This window comes from Sorex fumeus, unplaced genomic scaffold (assembly GCF_029834395.1).
Source record: "Sorex fumeus unplaced genomic scaffold, SorFum_2.1 ptg000054l, whole genome shotgun sequence".
Classification (NCBI taxonomy): domain Eukaryota; kingdom Metazoa; phylum Chordata; class Mammalia; order Eulipotyphla; family Soricidae; genus Sorex; species Sorex fumeus.
Window position 1 is genome coordinate 34,914,205 of NW_026606111.1, and position 22,803 is coordinate 34,937,007.

Sequence of the window (22,803 nt, forward strand, 5' to 3'; positions counted from 1 at the left end):
TCTCTTGCTGATGCTTTTCATAAGTGTCTTTTATCAGCTGTGTCATATGCTGAAGTTTGGCATCCAACAGTTGCTGCTGCAGTTCCTTATGCTTGAACAGTTTGTCAATATGCACCTCTAGTTGCCAAAGTTAAGTAATATGACTACCATTCACCCACAGTTCCTCTTCATTACAAGTTTTGAGAACTTTTTTTTCTGAAATAGTAAATCAATAGGCTTCTATGTATGTCACAATGTGTTACTTAATATGTTAATCCAAACTGAGCTACCTGCTGACTGCTCCGAACACTTCTCATTGGTCAAGAAAATTCTGCATTGAGTATTTATATCTGTGCAATATGTCAATTCCTAATAACCTTAAAGTTGTAACCGAAGTGGATTTTGCTTCTGCAGATCTGCAAACAGTGAGTAATAAAAGGGTAGACTTACATACTGCCATTAAAGTCTTTCTCATCAGAATACAATAGAATGCATTTTCTTTCACCTTAACATTCTGTTTCCTGTTCACCTTTGAATTTCAAAATAAGAATAAGAAGAGGACTGGCAGATAGTAGTCTGGTTTAGGGTAGATGCCTTAGCATGTTATTGACCTAGTTTGAATATTGTGCAGCCCTGAGTACTGGTTGGATGAGAATCACCATCGGTAACCTCAGGCCTCCTGAGCAACACTTGGAGCTTCCTTCTCCCACCTACCTATTCCCCCCAACCTGTCCAAATAGCAGTGGTAAGGAGACACATGATATTCATTATCTCTGTAAATTTCTTTCTCATATGATCATCAGAAATGCATGAAATATGTGACATATCACTACCAAGAACTGCATGGTTCTACTTGTTACCTTATCTCTTTTGCCTTGTTTTATAAACACTACAGCGTTCTCTTGTGAGAAAAAACATGACAGAGAAAACATAATATCAAAATGCACTCTTAAGTAATGTTCGGATTATGTGGTCTACCTGGTGCTCTTTAATCTTTGCTTCCAGTGTCTAGAATTGATGACTTGAGGAGCATGTTTAGCATTGTGGAGTATCAGATACCATGTGATTATGACTGAGTCCATTCTAAACAGTTACTTACACTTCAACTAATAGTGAGAGAATCTTTTGTTGTTAGTTGGGTCTTAAATAGATGCTTCACTAGAAGTTAAATAAAACCCTAAAAGGATTCTCTGAAGGTTGAGATAAAATATCTATCTAAATAAATTTATCCACTTTAACCAACATATATTTTTTGTGTGAGTACTAGAATTATTAAATGGTGTTACTAGGTCATATCATCCAGATCCTTAAATCCTGTTTTTCTTTTTATAAGTTAGAAAAATAAATGTTTACTTAAAAATACATGTGATTTCCACGTAAGTGATTGCTTACTTTGATATTGCAAAACTTTAAACTAACTTTACTCTTTAATCAACTCTTTAGTCAAGTGAGTTATTATTTTTAAAGGCATTTGTATGTTTTAATTTTTAAGTACTTTTCTGAAATCTCTAATTTTCTAACCTAACATTATTCAAATTTCTGAGATTCTCTTACCTATTTCACATTAAAAAGCTGATTTCTCAGGCATAGCTAATCAATTTTTTGTTAAATTATGGAATGCTTCAGAATAATGTACCATATTTACACAGGAATTATACTAATCTCATTGGCATTCCAATTTTAGTATCTGTGCTACAGAAGGAAGTATTTATGCTAATTTGAGCAGATTTATTTTGTGCTTTTTGCTCCCAGTTTTTATTTTATTTGTGGGTAGGGCGTTTGCCTTGCACGCAGCCAACATGGCCGTCCCGAGTTCGATTCCTCCGCCCCTCTCGGAGAGCCCGGCAAGCTACCGAGAGTATCTCACCTGCAAGGCAGAGCCTGGCGAGCTCCCTTTGATGTATTCGATATGCCAGACACAGTAACAAGAAAGTCTCCAATGGAGACGTTACTGGGCCCGCTCGAGCAAATCCATGATCAACGGGAGGGCCTTTACTTTACTTTACTTTATTTAAATTAACTCTAGGTATGAACAAATAAAGTAATAAAAATATAGTGCCATGGAACCATATGAGGGTAAATTTTACAGGGTAAAACAATTTTGCTCATGAAGATTTTGCCCCATAATTCATTTGGAACAGTGAATCATATCCCAAAGCCTAAGATGTGTCTTTCAGGGATAGATTATTTATGAAATAAAGAGGAAGGAAGGAAAGAAGGAAGGAAGGAAGGAAGGAAGGAAGGAAGGAGGGAGGGAGGGAAAGAGGGAGGGAGGGAGGGAGGAAGGAAGGAAGGAAGGAAGGAAGGAAGGAAGGAGTGACAGTACAGCATGTAGGGCATTTGCCTTGTACATGACGAACACAGGTTTGAACCCAGCATTCCAAACAACCCTCACCCCACACCTACCCAACGTGCACCACCAGGAAAGAGTAATTTCTAAGTGCAAAGCCAGGAGTAACCTCGGAGCATTGCCAGTGTGACCTTAAAGAAAACAAAAAGAAAAGACAGAAGGAATGAAAGGTAGAATAAAAGAAGAAAAGACAGGTGGGAAAAAGAAAGAAAAGGAAGGAAGAAAATCCAGTAAACAATTTTCTATTTTTTATGGGGAAGTGGCAAAAACATGTAAAGTAGTAAGAAACTAAATGGTCAAGTTTTTGGAGGACTTAGCACTGTAGCACTGTCCTCCCATTGTTCATTGATTTGCTCGAGCAGGCACCAGGAACGTCTCCATTGTGAGACTTGTTGTTACTGTTTTTAGCATATCGAATACAACACGGGTAGCTTGCCAGGGTTTTCCATATAGGCTGAATACTCTTAGTAGCTTGCTGGGCTCTCCAAGAGGAGTGGTGGATTCGAATCCGGGTTCGCTGCGTGCAAAGCAAACACACCAAACCAGCTATGCTATCGCTCAGGCCCTATTGAAGGATACTGACCAAATTGTAAGCAAAATTTGTCATCTACCACCAAGACAATTGGGATTAATTTTCTGATACTCTCACCTTTGGGATGGAGTGATAGCGCAGTGGGCAAGGCATTTGTCTTGCACACTGCCGACACGGGCTGACTCCGTTTCGATATTTACATCCCTCTCAGAGAGCCTGGTAAGCTACCTAGAGTATCGCACCTGCACGGCAAAAGCCTGGCAAACTAACAGTGACATATTCGATATGCCAAAAACAGTAACAAGTCTCACAATGGAGACGTTACTGGTGCTCGCTCAAGCAAATTGATGGACAATGGGAGGACAGTGCTACAGTGCTCTCACCTTCAATTCCTCATCAGAGTGTCAAAAACTGCAATTCTCTCTTTTGAAGTTTGAAAGAAAGTCTTTTTAGTTTTCTATTATCCCAGTTTCCTTCTCTTTCACATAGTAATAATAGTAATACTGCTATCAAACAGTTTCTATGTATGTTAAATGACAATGTAAAAAGGCCCTCCCGTTGATCATCGATTTGCTCGAGCGGGCCCAGTAACGTCTCCATTGGTGACTTTGTTGTTACTGTGTCTGGCATATCGAATACTCTCGGTAGCTTGCCGGGCTCTCCGAGAGGGGCGAAGGAATCGAACTCGGGTAGGCCATGTTGGCTGCGTGCAAGGCAGACGCCCTACCCGCTGTGCTATCGCTCCAGCCCCGTATGGCCAGTTTTTTTTTTTAACTGAATCACCATGCGAGACACAGTTACAAAGCTGTTCCCGATGTGGTTTCAGACATACAATGTTCCAGCACCCATACCTCCACCAGTGTACATTTCCCACCACCAATGTCCCCAGGATCCCTCCCGCCATGGTCCCTCCCCACCAGTCTGCCTCTATGGCAGGCACTTTTTTTTTTCTTTCTCTCTTTCCTTCCTTTTGGGTATTTTGGTTCACATACAGGTACTGGGAGGTTATCACATCTGGTCTTATCCAGTGTGATCATTTCAACTATCATTGTCATAGTGGTCCCTTTCTATCCCAATTGCCTTCTCCTGCAGCATTAGATGCAGGCTTTTAATCTTAGACCATTACTCCTGGCCCTTGTTTCTACTGTCCTTGGTATTAGTTTGGTACTGTGTTTGGGTATTAGTCTCATACTATGTTGTTTATTAATATATCTACATATATGTATATATATATCACAATTGAGTGAGTCATTCTGTATCTGACTCTCTCCTTTTAACTCATTTCATTCAGCATGATACTCTCCACGTTCATCCTTTTATGAGCCAATATCATGACTTCATTTGTCTTAACAACTGCATAGTATTCTATTGTGTAGATGTACCATAGTTTCCACAACTAGTCATCTGTTGTTGTAAACTTGTGTTGTTTTCAGATTCTGGCTATTGTGAATAATGCTGCATTTTATACTAAATGAGTTAAAACACATGTGACATTTAAACGGAGCTTGCCACAGCTTTAACACTCAGTAAGTGCCAACAGATTATTATAGAATTCCAAGAAATTGAAATAATTTTCTCTCTTTTTCACTTGTAGGTGAATAATTATGGACAGCGATGAGTATTTACTTCACTTTAAAGGCTATAATTTTGAACGTTCCATGATTGATATTGACTTCCTAGAGAATCTAGAGGATTTTGAAATTAGAGATGATGATGTCTTCATAATTACATTCCCCAAATCTGGTAAATTAGAAGTATGGGGCCAGATGTTATTAGTCTTCCTTCTGGTTTTGTAATAAATATGAATGAATGTGCCTTTTCCAGGTTATTTTATGTATGCATTCATTTGTTAAGCTTTGTAGGGAAATAGTATGCCCTGTTATAACAAAAATTAATATATGAAAGGGGTCTTGAGCTCTCAATTTGCCTATAATTTTGTAAGATTAAACTTCAATAAAGAGAAATACAAAAAAGAAACAGAAACAGGAAGTCACATAGAAGCATAAGAGGAAGTATGTGAAAAGACAGGAAATTGAGAAGTTTTAATATAAATCACTGTAATGGAAATATAACAACTATGATTCTCCAGCGAGAAAAAGAAACTAAGAAATCTTGATTTATTCTTTTCAATTTCAATGTGAGGTAGCAACAAACAGGTAAATTTACAAGGCTACTGAGAGCATAAAAGAAATTAAAAACTTCAAGTACTTTAGAGATTTATGGCATTAAAAATGACATTTGTTATTAAAAATTAACTTCCAAGCTTGTTCTTTTTTTTCAAGTCTAGAGGATTTCTTTTTATTAGTGAAACACCATGAGGTACAGTTGTAGATTTACAAGTTTTTGTGCTTGGGTTTCAATTATACAATGGTTGAGTACCCATCCTTCCACCAGTGCCCATTCTCCACTTCCAGTGCTCAATTTCTAATTTTTTGAGAATTGTCCATACAGTTTTCCAAAAGGCCAACCTTGTTCTTCAAGTCTGTATTCTCCCTTAAACATGTATTTCACTTGCTTTTCTCTATGTTCCTTCACTTGCTTATTTCCATTCTGGAGATGCCCGTGTTCTCAAACATGTACTTCGCTTTTCTCTCACCTCACATCTTTTCTTAATAAGTTTCAATAAAAGCCTCTTTGCTTCACCAAAAAATAATTAAATAAATAAATAAAATTATTATATAAAATAATATAGATTATTAAATATTAATTATATAAATTATGCATCACATTGTTAAATTTTATTTAATTTAATAATTTTGTTTATTATTATGATTCATTATGTTATTAAATAATTATTACTTATCATATATAATAATATAAATTATTAAATAATAAATAAAAATTAAAATGAGGTAAAATGGCCTTAGAGTTGAAAAAGATTTCTTATTTTCACAGGTACCATCTGGACTCAGCAGATATTAAGTTTGATTTATTTTGAGACACATCGTAAACAAACTGAAAATATGGAAACACTTGACCGAGCTCCCTTCCTGGAATACAACATACGCAAGGTGGACTTCACCAAGAGACCATCCCCTCGCATTTTCTGTTCTCATCTGCCGTATTATTTAGTACCAAATGGTCTCAAGAACAAAAAAGCTAAAGTATGTCTTGGAAATAGCTTTTAGCACAAACAAAATTACCTGCAAGTCTCTTTCTCTCTCTCCACTCATCCAAATCCTTTAAAAATTATTATTACATGCCTATCGTATTGTTTTCCATATTGGGAACTAGCAGATGGTACAAGGGTTAGGTGCTTGCCTTAATCCCCGTGCCACATGATTCCCCAAGGAACACTGCACAGTGATCACTGCACCCCCCTGATTCTGGAGTAATGCTATGTGCTCAGACCCCTGCATTAAACTGGTGGCCTGATGGATTAATAATATCTGGAATAGACCCTCTGGCCTCTGTAGAATCACTTGGGAGACCCCAAATATAAAGGTAAAGGTAAAGGCCCTCCCGTTGATCGTCGATTTGCTCGAGCGGGCCCAGTAACATCTCCTTTGGAGACTTTGTTGTTACCGTGTTTGGCATATCAAATACTCTCAGTAGCTTGCCGGGCTCTCCGAGAGGGGCGGAGGAATCGAACTCGGGTCGGCCATGTTGGCTGCGTGCAAGGCAGACGCCCTATCTGCTGTGCTATGGCTCCAGCCCAAATATATATAAAATTAATGTGAAATTTAAGCAATTAAATTATGTCATCATGCAGATATTTTTGCTTTTTAATCTTAAAACACATAGCAAATTTTCTTTTATGTAATCCCATAAAATCATATTTTAAATGTTTTAGTAGGACTTCATATGGTGAAAAAATATTTAAGGAATATTGTTAGACAATGCATGTGCAAAAGTAGTAACAGCAATATTTCTACATTTATTTCCAATGAAATATTAGCCCAAAAGAGGACTTTTCCATTTAAAGTTTCCAAAGAAATTTTTTAGGATTAGGTTCGGAGAGCCCGGCAAGCTACCGAGAGTATTCGATATGCCAGACACAGTAACAACAAAGTCTCCAATGGAGACGTTACTGGGCCCGCTCGAGCAAATCGACGATCAACGGGAGGGCCTTTACCTTTACCTTTACCTTTATGTTCTTAGGTATTATTACTGTTTTCATAATCTAACAATTTATGCTTAAAAACAGCATTTAAGATAATTTGTTTCTTCACATGTTCTCCAATGATGGGCTGGAGCAATAGCACAGCAGGTAGGGCGTTTGCCTTGCAAGCAGCCAACATGGCCGACCCGAGTTCTAATCCTCCACCCCTCTTGGAGAGCCCGGCAAGCTACCGAGAGTATCTTGCTCTCACGGCAAAGCCTGGCAAGCTCCCTGTGACATATTCGATATGCCAAACACAGTAACAACAAAGTCTCCAATGGAGACGTCACTGGGCTTGCTCGAGCAAATCGATGAACAACGGGAGGACAGTGACAGTGACAATTCTCCAATGATTGGCATTAGCGATAATTTCTGGATCTCTTAGTTTTAATAAATTAGAATGCAATTCTTATAGAGTTCTAATCTTTTAAATATTGTTTTCACTATTGTGCCATTTTTTTTAGTTTGTCTTTCAATTCATGGTTTTTGAAGCATTTCAATAATGCATCTATTTTGCCAGTATGTGTTTTGTTTAGAGATTATGCAGATTTCTTACTTCTAAACTGTCTTTATTGTGTTGTTTGGAAGTCCAGTCTATTAATCTTATTTTCATACCTTTTAGCTTTTGTGTCTTGCTGGAAAATACTTTCCCCATCATAGTAGTTATACAATTTCTCCAGCTTTCTCTATACATGTTCATTATATACATCGTTTTGCTTGTTACATAGCACTGTCCTCCTATTGTTCATCGATTTGCTTGAGCAAGCCCAGTAACATCTCCATTGCGAGACTTGTTGTTACTGTGTTTGGCATATCGAATATGTCATGGGTAGCTTGCCAGGGTTTTCTGTGCAGGCGAGATACTCTCAGTATCTTGCCGGGCTCTCTGAGAGGGGCGAAGGAATCGAACTTGGGTGAGCTGCGTGGGCCGTGTGCAAGGCAAATGCCCTACCCACTTGTGTTATCCTTCCACTCCACTTTTTTACAAAAAACTATGATTTGTGTAATGCTGTATTTCATTTAAAGTATGCATGCTATTTTGCAAGAGCATCAGTATATAATTTTGGTAGTTTTTGCTACTGTTTTTGAAATCTACCTTGTTACATAATAAGTTTCCACAGTCTCTCCCTTTGATTTTCCAATATTTCTATTTCTCTAGTTGTTACTTATAGAAAAAAAAAAAGTGTTTATAAAAATATTCTCCATTTATCCTTTAACATTTTTGCCATTTTTTCTTAGTTTTTCTTTGTTTGCAACTGACTTTAGTAACATATATGCTGATAATTTCTCTACTCTTTTTTTTAGTTGAAGCTTACTTTTGTTTTTGTTTTTGCTGTTTATTCAGAAAAACCCTAATTTGAAATGACATTTTTTGGAAACTATTAAGAAAACCAACATTTCACCCACTTTATTCTTGAATGCAATAAGACTCACTAATAATTTAATCACTTTCTGCTTATGGATTAACTCCAAACTGCATGTAATACTTGTTTTAAAACACCGCTAAAAAATTTTGTAATTTTTCTCATTAATTTGTTATAGTACTGTATTAAAATTTTAATTAGGTTAATTTATTCATAAGACAATGCTTTATAATTATACTTACATACCCATTTAATGTATGATCCAAGAATAAAATTGCAACATCACAAAGTAAGCATTTTTTTTTTGAAATTTCAAAGAGATAACAGTAGTATTTTTTTTTTTACAGTTGTAGATTTACAATTTTTTGTGCTTGGGTTTCGATTATACAACGATCAAATACTCATCCCTCCACCAGTGCCCATTTTCCACCTCCATGGATAATATCCCTCCCATCCCCACCCCCCCCATACCTCTTGCCTCTGTGGCAGGGCTAACCCTTGTGTTCTCTCTCTCCTTTTGGGTGTTGTGGTCTGCAAAAGAGGCATTGAGGGGCAAACATGTTCAGTTCATAGTCTACTTTCGACATGCATCTCCCCTCTTGGGAGGATCCTCCAAACACCCTTTATTTGGTGCTCCCTTCTCTATCTGAGCTGCCCTTTCCCCTAGAATGCCCGGCTGGCCTCTAAGCTATGGAGTAATCCTCCTGGTGTTGATCTCATTCATTAATTATTAATACCCAATATTCTTGGGTATTAATCTCATATTTTGTTACTTTATATCCCTCAGATGAATGCAATCTTTCTATGTCTGTCCCTCTCTTTCTGATTCATTTCCCTTAGCATGGTACTTTCTGTGTTGTACAAAAGTAAGCATATTTTTAAAACAAGAATTTGTACCAGTTTTACATGAAACAACAGTTATATAAATTTTTTGCCAGTCATTTTTCCAATGATATTAAATTTCCTCTTCTTATATTTTAATTTTCAACTAACTATAATTATATGATTTAGTTTGTATTTCTCTAATGATTAATGAGATTAGGAGTATTTTTGTACATTTGTTGATTGCAATTATTTCTTATTAAATAGTATTTTTGTGCATTTTTATCCAATATATTATATATTTGAATTATTGATGTGTTTTATGTGCATATCCTGGAGACCAATCTGTTACTAATTGTATATGTTGATTTGTCTCACTTTAAGCTTCTTTTCACTAGCACCATCTATTTAAACTTAATGTAGTCAAATAGAATAATTTGTTTTTAAGTACAATTTTTTCTTCATTACAAAACACTTCACCAAAAGAGCAAAATAACTTTAATATCAGTTTTACTTATATACTTAAAGTAAAGGCCCTCCCGTTGATCGTCGATTTGCTCGAGCGGGCCCAGTAACGTCTCCATTGGAGACTTTGTTGTTACTGTGTCTGGCATATCGAATATTCTCGGTAGCTTGCCGGGCTCTCCGAGAGGGGCGGAGGAATCGAACTCGGGTCGGTCATGTTGGCCGCTTGTAAGGCGAACGCCTTACCCACTGTGCTATATACTCATGGGCTGGAGCGATAGCACAGCGGTAGGGCGTTCGCCTTACAAAGCAGCCAACATGGCCGACCCGAGTTCGATTCCTCCACCCCTCTCAGAGAGCCCGGCAAGCTACCGAGAGTATTCGATATGCCAAACACAGTAATAACAAAGTCTCCAATGGAGACGTTACTGGGCCCGCTCGAGCAAATCGACGATCAACGGGAGGGCCTTTACCTTTACCTTTACTTATATACTTAAATCCTTAATCCATTTGCAATTTTTGATAGTATTTTATGTATTTTATTAGTATTTTAAACCATCCTGTTTTTGTTTCTTTGCTTTATGGGCCACAGCTGGTGGTGCTCAAGGCTTACTCCTGTCCCTGCGCTCAGGGATCACTACTGAGGGGGGATCAGGAGACATATTGGGTAACAGAGATTGAACCCAGGTTGGACATATGAAAGGCACGCACACTAAGCACTATACCATCTATATTACCTCTTCAACCCTTTTTGTACCTTTTAATTAGTTTTTGCTTTAGTCACTATTTTGCAATGTAACTTTGCATATTAAATCTCACTTAATTTTCATGGTGGGAAAATTTGCTATGGGACTAATTTGCTATCTAATAAAGATCATATAAATAATTTCTCTTTGAAATTTGTTGTTGTACATACAAATTGATATGTGAATGTCTATTTGATTTTGTCTTTAAAATAGTATTAACTATTGATGATATAAATTACCATGATTAAATGAAATAAATAATTATGCATTCATATCATGATATGTTATATCGGAGTTTAAGAAACTGGGCATAAGTCAGGACATACTAAAATTATTTCATTCTTCTCTTACAGATTGTATATATCTACAGAAACCCCAAGGATGTTATTACCTCATATTTTCATTTTTCAAATTTTGTGGCAGTATTAAAAGGATGTGAAAATTTGGACCTTTTCATGCATAATTTTCTAGAAGGGAAAGGTAACTGAATTAATTTAGTGTTAGCCAAATTTGTAAATTTAAGGAAAATATTTTGGAAGATGGAGAAAAGCAAATGATAGTAGGAGGGATCTTATGTTACTACATTAGGGTAATTTAACCTGCCACTCCATGATTTTTATCATCTCCTTATGACAGAGATTTTCAACCACGTATTGCAAAGTCACGTGCTGCTGAAATAGTATTTTGACTAGATCATAAGAGAACTTCCCGTGAACTTGCGATCCTAACTAGTTAGAGACAGAGCTAGAAGGATATATTTGTGCATAGGTATGTATAGAATTATTGTGCCTTTTGCAGTCTGTCATTGGCCAGTGTAAGAATCATATGCTAGTGAGTATGTTCATCTACTACATAGAGCAGAATGGTGCACAAGGCTTGTGGAATGTAGAACTGGGTTGCCACTCATTTAGAAGATTATAATCAGGTTCTGTTTTATTATGGATAGCTGAAGTTGTTTATCACAGATTTAAAAGGCAAAAATGAGGTGTTTGAATGTGGAAGAAGTAGTAAAAGGATCCTGCCTAACCTAAAGAAAATGTCTGTTTTTTGGGCTTACTATTTTTCACTTGTTTTTCATAGAGAGAGTGACTAACAAAAGTAGGTTTTACTTAAGTCATATTATTCTTTCCCCAGACTTCATTTTACAAGGAAACACAGTTGTCAAGAGATGGGAACTTTCTTTAGAAAACCTTCAGCTAAAAAAAAAATACAAAAATAAAGCAACACACTTACCTTGATATTTATTCATTTTCCTCACAGTGGTAGGAAGCATTTGGTTTGATCACATCAAAGACTGGTATGAACACAGACATAAATTTAATATTCTGTTTTTGTCATATGAGAAGATGAAAAAGGTAAGAGAAGTATCATTAGTATACATTTCTTTGAAACTTATCTTTGTATCAATAACCTACGTTTAATCAGTTATAATCATATCTAATAGATTTCTTATGTACTAATTTCATGCTCAGCCCTCAATTATTGATCTTCGTAAGGGTTTTCTTCTCAATAAGTAAATATATTTTGTGATTAATTTTTATGTAGGCAGTAAGAGCAAAATGGCTGGCTCACATTTCTAGGGCAGCAGTTTAATAAACTTAAATAAGAGTGAGGGCACTCTGGAGCCCAAGGACAAATAGTCACTAAAATATGACTGATTAGCCAGACGAGAATATGGGTACTCTGAATTAAATCTTGGTTTATTTTAAAAAATTATCATTCCTATTTTTCTTTTATTTAGACTCTGTGATTTACATAGTTATTTACATGAGTTTTAGGCACACAATGTTCCCACCTCCACTATACTACCCTGTTTCCCCATCCCAATAGCACTTACTCCAGTTTACAACTCCCTTGAAGTCTCACACGTTGACAGCAGCAAATCTAAGATTCTTTGCTGTAGTTTGGGTCCCTTGCTACAATAATGAGCAGTAAAGTACAGTGAACTATATATACATACACGTATATATACACATATGTAAAAGGTAAAAAGGTAAAAAGGTAAAGGCCCTCCCGTTGATCATCGATTTGCTCGAGCGGGCCCAGTAACGTCTCCATTGGAGACTTTGTTGTTACTGTGTCTGGCATATCGAATACTCTCGGTAGCTTGCCGGGCTCTCCGAGAGGGGCGGAGGAATCGAACCCGGGTCGGCTGGCCCGGCTGGGTGCAAGGCAGACGCCCTACCCACTGTGCTATCGCTCCAGCCCATACACATATGTATGTGTGTATATATATGTATATATAAGTATATATAGACACTTTGTTTCTATACCATAGACGGACTCAAGGTCCCAGATCTTTGTCCCTCCAGACTTCCTCTTCTTGTTTCCGCTTCTTCATGTTTCTTTCCTTAACTATTTTGGTTTTGGTAACAAATGATCTAGAACTAGTGCTTCTCTGGGCTTTGTTGTGTATCAGTTGGTAGGCATATTATTCTATGACTTGTGTGAGAACATCCAGGCCTGACCTTTTTCTTTCTGATTTATTTCACTTAATATAAGAACCTGCAGTTTCATCTATGTTGCAGAAAATCACATGGTTTCATCTCTCCTTGCGGCTAAGTAGTACTCCATGTACATGTATACCACAAATTTATTATCCACTATTAAATTTCCAGGTCTTGGAGAGCTATTTTGCTAAGTACCACAATGAGTACTGGTGTCTCCATATCTTTATTTTAACTTCTTCTGGTAATAGAAACAGTGGGATTTCTGAGTCTTATGAGAGCTCTAGTCTTAAATTCTTGAGGAAACTCCATAATGTTTTCCATAAGAACTGAACTCTTTATGATCTTTTGTATTGCTGAGAAGTCTATTGTAATTTCTCCCCTTTCATCTGTGATCCAATTTATCCATTTTCCTATTTATTCTTCCCACCCACCCTTATGACAGGCTAAGGGTTGGGCTTGTACGTCTTCTTTATTCTTTCAAAGAACAAGATCTTTGCTTCGTTGTACCTATGTATTGTTTTCTTAATTTCTATATTAACTTATTTTGTCTCTCATTTTTATTATCTCCATTCTTTGGCTAATTTTGGGACTCATATTTTCCTAGGTGTTTAAGATGAGTGTTTAGGACACTGATATTTGTCTTTTTTTTCTTTTAAAATAAATAGGCTTGCATTTCTATAAATTTCCTTTTAAATACTACCTTTGCTGTGTTTCATAAATTCTGGTAGTTTGCATCTTAATTCTATATAGTTTCAAGCAAGCTTTTAATTTCTTCTTGATTTCCTCAATGACTCAGTTGCTATTTAGCACCATTCTGTTCAGTTTTCAAGTATTGGGGCTTTCCCCTATCTTCTCCTTTGCTGTTTAATTTCAACCTTCATAATGTTATCTGAGATGCTTGATAAAATTTCTATTTTTGTGACTTTCTCTATTTTATTTTATGTCCTGTATGTGATCTATCCTGAACAATGCTCCATGGACACTACAAAAGACTGTATTCAGCTTTTTGAGGGGATACAATCCTGTAGCTATCAATAAATCCCAGCTCTTCCAGATGCTCATTTCGGGCACTTTATACTTACTGATTTGCCATCTGGTTGATTTATCCAATGGTGAAAGTGGAGTGTTGAAGTCTTCAACTATGACTTTGTCTCTATTGATGTTTTTATTTCATCCATGAATAGTATCTTTGTAAACTTTGCTGCCCCATCTTTCAATGCATATATGTTGGGTATCAGGTCAGAGAGTTCTCAACTGGTTGCTTACCACCGTAAACTGATCATTCTTATCTCTTATTATATAGCAAGATAAGCTATTTGATCTGAGTAGAGCTGTCCCAGCCTTCCTTTCCACCACCCCCAACATTCACCCTTAGCTTGTGTGTTGTTTCCATCTTTTCACTCTGAGTCTGTGTTTAACTTGGAAATTCAAGTGAATTTCCTTCAAGCAGCAGAGTTTGGGTCTTACTTCCTGATCCATTCCGCCACTCTATGCCTTTTAATTGAGGGGATTTCAGTCCATTGACTCAGAGAAATTATTGATATGAAGGGCTATGTTGCCTTTTTCCAATGTGGTTGTGTTGTTTTTTGCTTTTGGCCATTTGCTATTTCTTTGCAATTTTTCAGTAATTCCTCTCCCCAGTTTACTTCAACAACATGGTTTACAAAGTTATTCATGAGGATTTGTTACAAGCATTCAGTATTTCAACACTAATCCAACTACCACTGTCAACGTCCTTCAGAATTTGGTTCTTGTGACTCACAATTATTTTTTATGTTCCGTCAGTAACAAATTGCTGTTTCTTCCTGTGTTGTTTGTTCTATCTCCATTACTGTAAAAGTTATTTCAACTGGAATTCAGGAGTGAATCTAGTTTCTGCTTTTGTTGAAGGACTTGTGTGAGGTATTCTGACACAAAAGTAAGAACCTTTAGTTTCCTACCAGCCCTTAACATTCATTCTCTAAATTGGGTATCAAGCTAAAGCTACCAAATATAAGGATTTTGGAATTATTTCATCTTCAGTTTTTTGAAAGTGTTACTGCAAGACTTATGTTAAATCTTTCTTAAACGTTTTGAGCTTTTCTTTCTGGATACATACTATTATTAAAGATGGTAGCTAACATTCTTCCGTTTTTCCTTTCAATTGTTGTGCCATTACTGTCTGAGTGCATGGATTATTCCTGACTCTGTGCTGAGGGAAAATTTTTGCCAATGCTATAAGGACCATTTGTAGTGCTGTGAGCTGAATACTGGTTGGCCCATTGCCTTATCACTGTACCTTTTCTCTGGACAGTATGATGACTTTTAAACTTTACAGGGGTACCACAACAATATCAATTTAGTAGAAATAATCTTTGTAGTTGGGGAATAATATTTTTAAAAATATATATTTCAGTGTAATTGTTAATAAATTATAATATATTCAATATTTTATTAAAAAAGAAACGGCATTTGATCTTTTTTTAATTGTAAACTAAAACAAACAATTTGCGTATGTTTGTGTTCAAGTAGATAATATTAAAATATACTCTAGTGTATAAAATTATTGTTCACTTGAGATATTTTCAATTTGTATGGATTTGTTGGAACATCTCTGTCACTGTCTCTGTCCTCCCGTTGTTCATCGATTTGCTCGAGAGGGCCCAGTAACGATTTCATCATGAGAATTGTTGTTACTGTGTTTGGCATATTGAATACGTCACAGGTAGCTTGCCAGGCTTGGCCGTGCAGGCAAGATACTCTTGGTAGCTTGCTGGACTCTCTAAGAGAGGTGGAGGAATCGAACAAGGGTTGGCCATGTTGGCCGCTTTCGAGGCAAGTGCCCTACCTTCTGTGCTATCGCTCAAGCCCACTGAAACATCATCCTTTTGTAATTCAAGAAAGACCTATAATTATTTTAGCTTTTTTCATATTAAATGTAAACTCAGTAAATACAGGTAGCATATATTTACTTTTCTCATTAGGTTGAGCTCCAGCTCAAACATAAGATTCTAAAAGTATTGGTTAAATCAATGAATCAATGAATAAAAATAAGCTGTTTTCATAAAATTAAAGAACTGGAAGGTCTAACAAAGCTAACAACCTGCTTTTCTAGATGAAACTGGGAAGCACTAGATCCTTTTTAAACTTCAGGCTTAGAGTAAGAACAATTAGATTCTGTTTTCTAAAATGTGAGAGAGATACTAATCTGTATCTTATGCATTCCTTATAAACTGACTAGGCTTTGAAACTCAAAACTCTTTCAGGATCTCAAAAGTGCTGTGCAAACACTCTGCAACTTTCTTGGGAAAGAACTCAGTGAAGATGATGTGGATGCTGTTGTGAGACAAGCTACATTTAAGAATATGAAATCTGATTCACGAGCAAATTACAATGATATACTCAAAAACGAAGTTGGAACAAAAAGTGAAGGGCATTTTCTGCGCAAAGGTAACAGTCAGTGGTTTAGGTTTTGGCGTTTCCTTGAATTCTAGTTATTAGGCTAAATATATTATAATTCCTCACTGTCACTGTCACTGTCACTGTGCTCCAGTTGCTCATCGATTTGCTCAAGCGGGCCCAGTAACATTGTGAGACTTGTTACTGCGTTTGGCATATCAAATACATCACGGGTAGCTTGCCAGGCTTTGCCGTGGGGGTGAGATACTCTCGGTTGCTTGCTGGGCTCTCTGAGAGGGGCGGAGGAATTGAACTTGGGTTGGCCGTGTTGGCTGCCTGTAAGGCAAATGCCCTAGCCGCTGTGCTATTGCTCCTGCCCATAATTCCTCAATAACCCTCAAAACATAACAAATTGGGCTTTTAAGTAAAATCAAGATCTCACCTGAAAATATCTAAAAAATATCCTATTAATCTAAACACTTTTTTGAAAAAAGAAAATCAATAACTAAACTTAATATTAAAGTTTAGTCTTCAGTTATTTTTCTTTTATAAGCACTTATATATTAAAATATTCCAGGATGTCTTTCCTAAATATATTTGAATATAAGAGTATTTCTCTCAAATTTTCTTTATTTCTCTTTGCTAGTTTCATAGTACTTTTAAGTTATACTTCAGTTTTATTTTAAAATTTAATTTAGAATTTTATTTTAAATATCTCTTATTTAAAACATATTTAAGGGACATACAGAGAGAGGAAAAGAGTCTTTTACATTTTGATAGGGCTTGTACATTGCATACCACAAACATTCATACTATAATAGATATGTTACCTCAAATACAGCATAAACATAAAAAATACACAGAGGTATAAGATTTGTACAGGAGAGGAAATTTGGATTAATATATTTCTTTGTCAACAATTTTTATGTTGAAAAAAGTGATGACATTAATCCAATTGAATGAGTTTTGGAAGCAGCAAATATTGTAACAAATCGACTATGAATTTCATTAACATAATCTGCTATAATTTCCATTTTCCAGTAAAATTACAGCAATGGAAGTTCTGGGAATCATTTTTTAATATGACATTGTTGCTTAAATAGCTCTGTTCTGTTTACACAGTTTAGAAAATACTGATTTATTTATAAAAATTTAAGACATACTCAATTGTATGTGTGTTTTGCAATTATGTGATGTATCAACTATAGCTTGATGAGAAGTATATTGCCTGGAATTTATTAAAATATATCTTTAAATGTTATTCAATTCATATTTATTTTTCTCTAAAGTAAGGTTATAATTGAATTATGGTAGTTGATGAAATTTAAAAGAGAAATAATTTGACATACTTACATAAGGAAAAGTGAATTCTTAAGCCTAATTGACAATGAATAATTATTATCTTTTCTTAAAAAGGAGAGTAAACAGTGTTGTGGAATTTTTTGCCTTGAAAGATCTAATTTCTCAACTAAGATCTAACATGTAACTATCACATTAGGTACCATTGGTGATTGGAAAAACCATTTCACTGTGGCGCAAAGTGAAAGATTTGACATTATATTCCAAAAGAAGATGAAAGACATACCATTGAAGTTCATCTGGGATATAAATGAGGAGTAGAATCTGTTTGAAAGAATCATGTAAGAATCTATCAAAGGACACATTTTAGATAAATTTTCAATAGTGCTTCCCATAAAAAATTAGTCATAAAAGTCGATTAATAAAAATGAACAGTCACTTCATAAATATGCTGCCTGTCTGATGCATAGTGAAACTTTAAAAATTAAAAGCACTTGGGAGATGCTATGTATTGTTTTCATGTACAAAAAGGAGTAGTGGGAAACTTGCAACAGGATTTGGAAGTGTCTTGAATTTTCAGTAGTATGCGTTTTTTCCCTTGTTTACTATTATGTTTATATCAATAAAGATTAAAATCATTGTACCCTTATATTTAGGTTTTAATTATTTGATATAAATTCCGTGTCAAAAAATGTAGTATCTCTTTGATAGTTCATTAGATCACAAAGTTTGCACCCAATTCCAAAGATGAATCAAACATGTAATTGACCTGGGTTCAATTCCTCCGTCCCTCCGTCCCTAGATGAAGGACAACCATGCGAGCAAGCAGGGTTCCGCAAAGGATTCAGCACCATCGACCATATCCACACGGTAACCAAGCTCATTGAGGTTTCTCGGGAGTTCAAGATGCCGCACTGCTTAACGTTCATTGATTTAAAGAAGGCCTTTGATTCTGTTGAGACGGAAGCGGTCATTGAAGCCCTAGCCAATCAGAGCATTCAAGCCCAATACATCAGGATCCTCCGTGAGCTGTATTGCAGATTGACTACCAGGATCTCACCATTCTACAAAGAAGTGATCGTTGATGTCAAGAGAGGGGTGCGGCAGGGTGATACCATTTCACCGAAACTCTTCAGTGCCACCCTCGAGAACATCATGCGATGACTGGAATGGGAAGGAATGGGAGTGAAGATAGATGGTCGGCAACTACACCACCTCCGCTTTGCTGATGACATTGTTTTAATAACACCAAACATCAGCCAAGCGGCACAAATGCTGGCCGACTTTGACCGTGAGTGTGGAAAGGTAGGACTACAGCTGAATCTTACGAAGACAATGTTTATGAGAAACAGCCTTGTTCCTGACGCCCCATTCGCTCTCAATGGAACGACCATCTCTGAATGCAACAGCTATGTGTACCTAGGTCGAGAGGTCAACATGAGAAATGACCTGGCACCCGAGCTGCGCAGGAGGAAGAGAGCGGCTTGGAACGCCTTCAAGAACGTCGAAGAAATAGCTAAGAGGACGAAGAACCTCCGGCTCCGGGCACATCTCTTTGATTCCACTGTTCTTCATGCATTAACATATGCCTCAGAGACCTGGGCCCTACGCAAACAAGATGAGAACGCCATTCAGGTCTCCCAAAGAAGAATAGAAAGAGCTATGCTTGGAATAACACGTTTCACTCAAATGAGAGAACGAATCCGGAGTTCTGACATCCGTCGACGATCAAGGATCAGGGACGCTGTCTCATATGCCAAGGTGTCGAAAATCAGATGGGCTGGTCACGTAATGAGATTTAAAGACGACCATTGGACTAGAGCTGTTACTGATTGGATTCCACGGGATGTCAAGAGACCGCGTGGCCGCCCACCTACCAGATGGTCAGACTTCTTTGTCAAGATCATGAACGATCGGTTTGAGGCCCTCCATGTTCCCGGAGCGAAGAGATGCCATTGGGCTACACTAGCACGCGACAGGGACAAATGGAGACGTTACTGGCGCCCGCTCGAGCAAATCGACGACTAACGGGAAGTTAAGTGATTAAGTGAAGTGATCAATTCCTCCGTCCCTCTCACTGAGCCCAGCAAGCTACTGAGAGTATCTCGCCAGCACAGGAAAGCCTGGCAAACTACCTGTGATATATTCAATATGCCAAAAAAGTTACAAGTCTCACTATCTGTTGTGAGACATCACTGGTGCCTGTTAGAGCAAATCGATGAAAAACAAGAGGACAGTGCTACAGTGCTACTTTAACACTTCGCTAGGAAAACTGTGTTCATTATGCCTTTCAATGACTAATGTAACATGCATATAATAGTTTAAAGTTGAAGTCAAACTGCTCTGAATAACTAGGAAATATAGGAGTATATTTACCATTCTCAACTGGTGAATAAAATTGAGTCACAAAAGTAGTTAGAAAATAAAACAAAGAGAATATGATACCAGAGCATATTCGTTTTTTAAAATGCATTTTTTATTTTAATGTCAGAAAAAGTCACAACTGTTAATATAATTCTAAAGTTGAAATTGATTAGATAACCAAGCTCCATTATTAAAATCATTAAGTCTAAAATTAATCAACTAGTGATTATTGTTATCTATCAGGGGGTTGTTAAGTTCTTGTCTAAGAATTTACTAAGCCTTTTTTGGCCAGTCGAATCAAATGTGTTATTGTTTCTGTTAGTTGAGTTGACTTCTGTGCTACTTTTCCATCTAATTTGGTGTGCTCCTACTGGAATTTTATTATAGAGGAATTAGGAGGTATCACATGGCCTATGCTGCTCTGTGGTCAGAGATTTCAGAATCTATGGTCTGAGCCAATTAGTTGACATGGCAGCAGCTGTGGGAAGTGGGTGTCCCTTCCAGGGCTTCAGGAAATATGGAGCAGAGAAGGGAGGTTTCCCTCCCTACTCCAAGAAGACACAAGAGTTCTCAGGCTGGGCACTGGGATATTTGAAATTATTCACAGTCTGGAGTCTCTGTAGAGATTATTACTGAAGTAATGGAGTTGTACCCTGCACGGGGGTGCAGTGGTGAATTGTGTGTGTAGCTATGGGACTTTAGTTAGGCAGTTACTATGTCCCCTACCTCCCAAGGTTCTCATAGAGCTGCAGAGAATTGTGTTTCCATAAATTTTAACTGCTGACTTGCAACTCTTTGCAGATTTAGTTGGGAATTATTAGAGCAGGACCAGTGGGTGAGTCAAATTGGGAGTTATGGGAAGTCCCAGAACATATGTATATATCCGCACCAGGCTGTTTTCTCTCGGGTCTGCCAAGAGCGGGATGGGTGAGAACTCTCCACGGCCCAAGTGAACCAACCCTGACAGCCGACTTCCATTACCCAACTTCCACCACGCTCCAGGCTGCTTTCCGAACACTTGGGCAGAACTTCACACGCGAATGAAGTCTCTTGGAACCCAGATAATGCGGAACTTTGTGATCTTTGACTCCAGACTCAACGGGGCCTGGGAGCAGAGACCCTCTATTGCTTCCCCCAGTCTCTGGTGACCCAGGGATTACAACCATAAGTCACACCCTGCCAGCACCAGATAATCTCATCAGTCACCCTCCAGAGCTCACGGCTGCTACTCTCAGACGGGAGTATAAAATGAGGCCCCCATAACAATGCTACTCTACTCTGCGCCATGCTGTTTCCAAATGGGGCGCCCAAGATGTGGGCAGGTGAGAGCCCTCCCCGCCCCAAGAGATCCAGCTCCCACAGCTAACCTCCACTACCCAACAGCCGCCATGCTCCAGGCAGATTTCTGGACCTACCCATTTTCCATAATTACCACACCATATTTGATAGGTTCAGACAGTATACAACAAATCATAGAGAGAAATGTATAGATATATGCCTCTCAGAGAGCAAGGCAAGCCACCAAATGTTTCCCACCCTCATGGGCAGTGCCTGGCAAGCTTCCTGTTTCGTATTCAATATGCCAAAAATGGTAATGACAACAGGTCTCATTCCCCTGACCCTGAAAGAGCCTTCAGTTGTTGGGAAAAGACAAGTAAGAAGAGGCTGCTTAAATCTCAGGGCTCATAGGAATAGAGATGCTACTAGTACCTGATCCAGTAAATCGATGAATAATGGGATGACAGTTATACAGTGAGATATATATATATGTATATATATATACATATGTGTGTAATATGTGTGTAAATATGCATGTATATATACTATTTTTAGTTTTTCTCTTATAAATTAAGCAATGTCTCTCTTTCTCTCTCTATATATATACATATATAAATATTACATATCTCTCCCTGTCCTCCCATTTTTCATCTATTTTCTCGAGCGGACCCAATAAAGTCTCCATTGTGACAATTGTTACTGTGTTTGGCATATCTAATACGTCAAGGGTAGATTGCCAAGCTTTGCTGTGTGGGTGAGATACTCTCAGTAGCTTGCCGGGTTCTCCAAGAGGAGTGGAGGAATTGAACTTGGGTGGGCCACATTGTCCGCGTGCAAAGCAAACTACCTACCCACTATGCTATCGCTCCATGTATATATATATATATATATATATATATATATATATATATAGAGAGAGAGAGAGAGAGAGAGAGAGAGACTTGTAGCTAGATTCACACTAAAGAGAAAACAAAATAAAATGGATCAGGCATGAAAGGAGAGAAATTAAAATAGATATTCCAAATTCCAAATGATCATAAGAGGACATTATGATTGACTCTATGCCATCGAACTGGAGAACCTAGACAAATGGATGAATTTCAAAAGAACTTTTCAAATTTCAATCAAGAGTAAGAGGAAATTTAAATATACCTATCTAAGATAGGAAATTAAAATAGTAATGTAAAAAAATATCCTCAAGAATAAATTTCTCACCAGTTTCCCCCCACGAGCGGCTTTCCGGAACGACCCCGGCCCCAGAAGCACAAGGACTTAATGCAGAAACCAGCAGCTTGGAGCAGAAGAGTGAACGGACTATGCATTAATCCACGCCATCATGCCTGCCAGGAGGGGAAACGGTGTTGCTCCCTTTCTGCCCTCTCCTCTCTGGAAAGAAAGATGGTGGCAGCATGGGAGCCTTGTGGGCAGCAGGTATGAGCCGGGGATGTGGGGATGACGAAAACCTCATGGGAAGTGGGGCTTTCCAGCATGTCCTTCACGCCCTACCGAGGTCACCAGTTGCCCACCACGAGCGGCTCTCTGGCACGGCCACGACTCCAGATCACAGAAACCAATCTCTTAATTATCTGACTTTTAGTAGAAATAGTTCCAGGGTTAATAAGTAAAATAGCAGAAATCCAAAACCGCATGGCCACGACATTTAATTCTTGAACC

General features: G+C 37.5%; 1 protein-coding gene across 1 annotated transcript; it reads left to right on the plus strand.

The window, feature by feature from the left end:
* Positions 1-310: 310 nt before the first annotated feature.
* On the plus strand, positions 311-18,017 carry LOC130033549 (amine sulfotransferase-like). The gene is made up of 7 exons (XM_056125315.1): positions 311-404; positions 4,456-4,604; positions 5,757-5,965; positions 10,714-10,840; positions 11,621-11,715; positions 16,056-16,239; positions 17,687-18,017. The coding sequence occupies exons 2-7, from the start codon at positions 4,466-4,468 to the stop codon at positions 17,806-17,808; spliced, it is 876 nt and encodes a 291-aa protein (XP_055981290.1). The 5' UTR covers positions 311-404; positions 4,456-4,465; the 3' UTR covers positions 17,809-18,017.
* The last annotated feature ends 4,786 nt before the right edge of the window (positions 18,018-22,803 follow it).

What these genes read in the sequence shown, in the direction of transcription:
- LOC130033549 (XM_056125315.1), top strand. Translation starts at nt 4,466, where the DNA reads ATGGACAGCGATGAGTATTTACTTCACTTTAAAGGCTATAATTTTGAA. An exon ending in AATTACATTCCCCAAATCTG is followed by an intron (nt 4,605 to 5,756) that starts GTAAATTAGAAG and finishes TTATTTTCACAG; the next exon opens with GTACCATCTGGACTCAGCAG. An exon ending in CATATGAGAAGATGAAAAAG is followed by an intron (nt 11,716 to 16,055) that starts GTAAGAGAAGTA and finishes AAACTCTTTCAG; the next exon opens with GATCTCAAAAGTGCTGTGCA.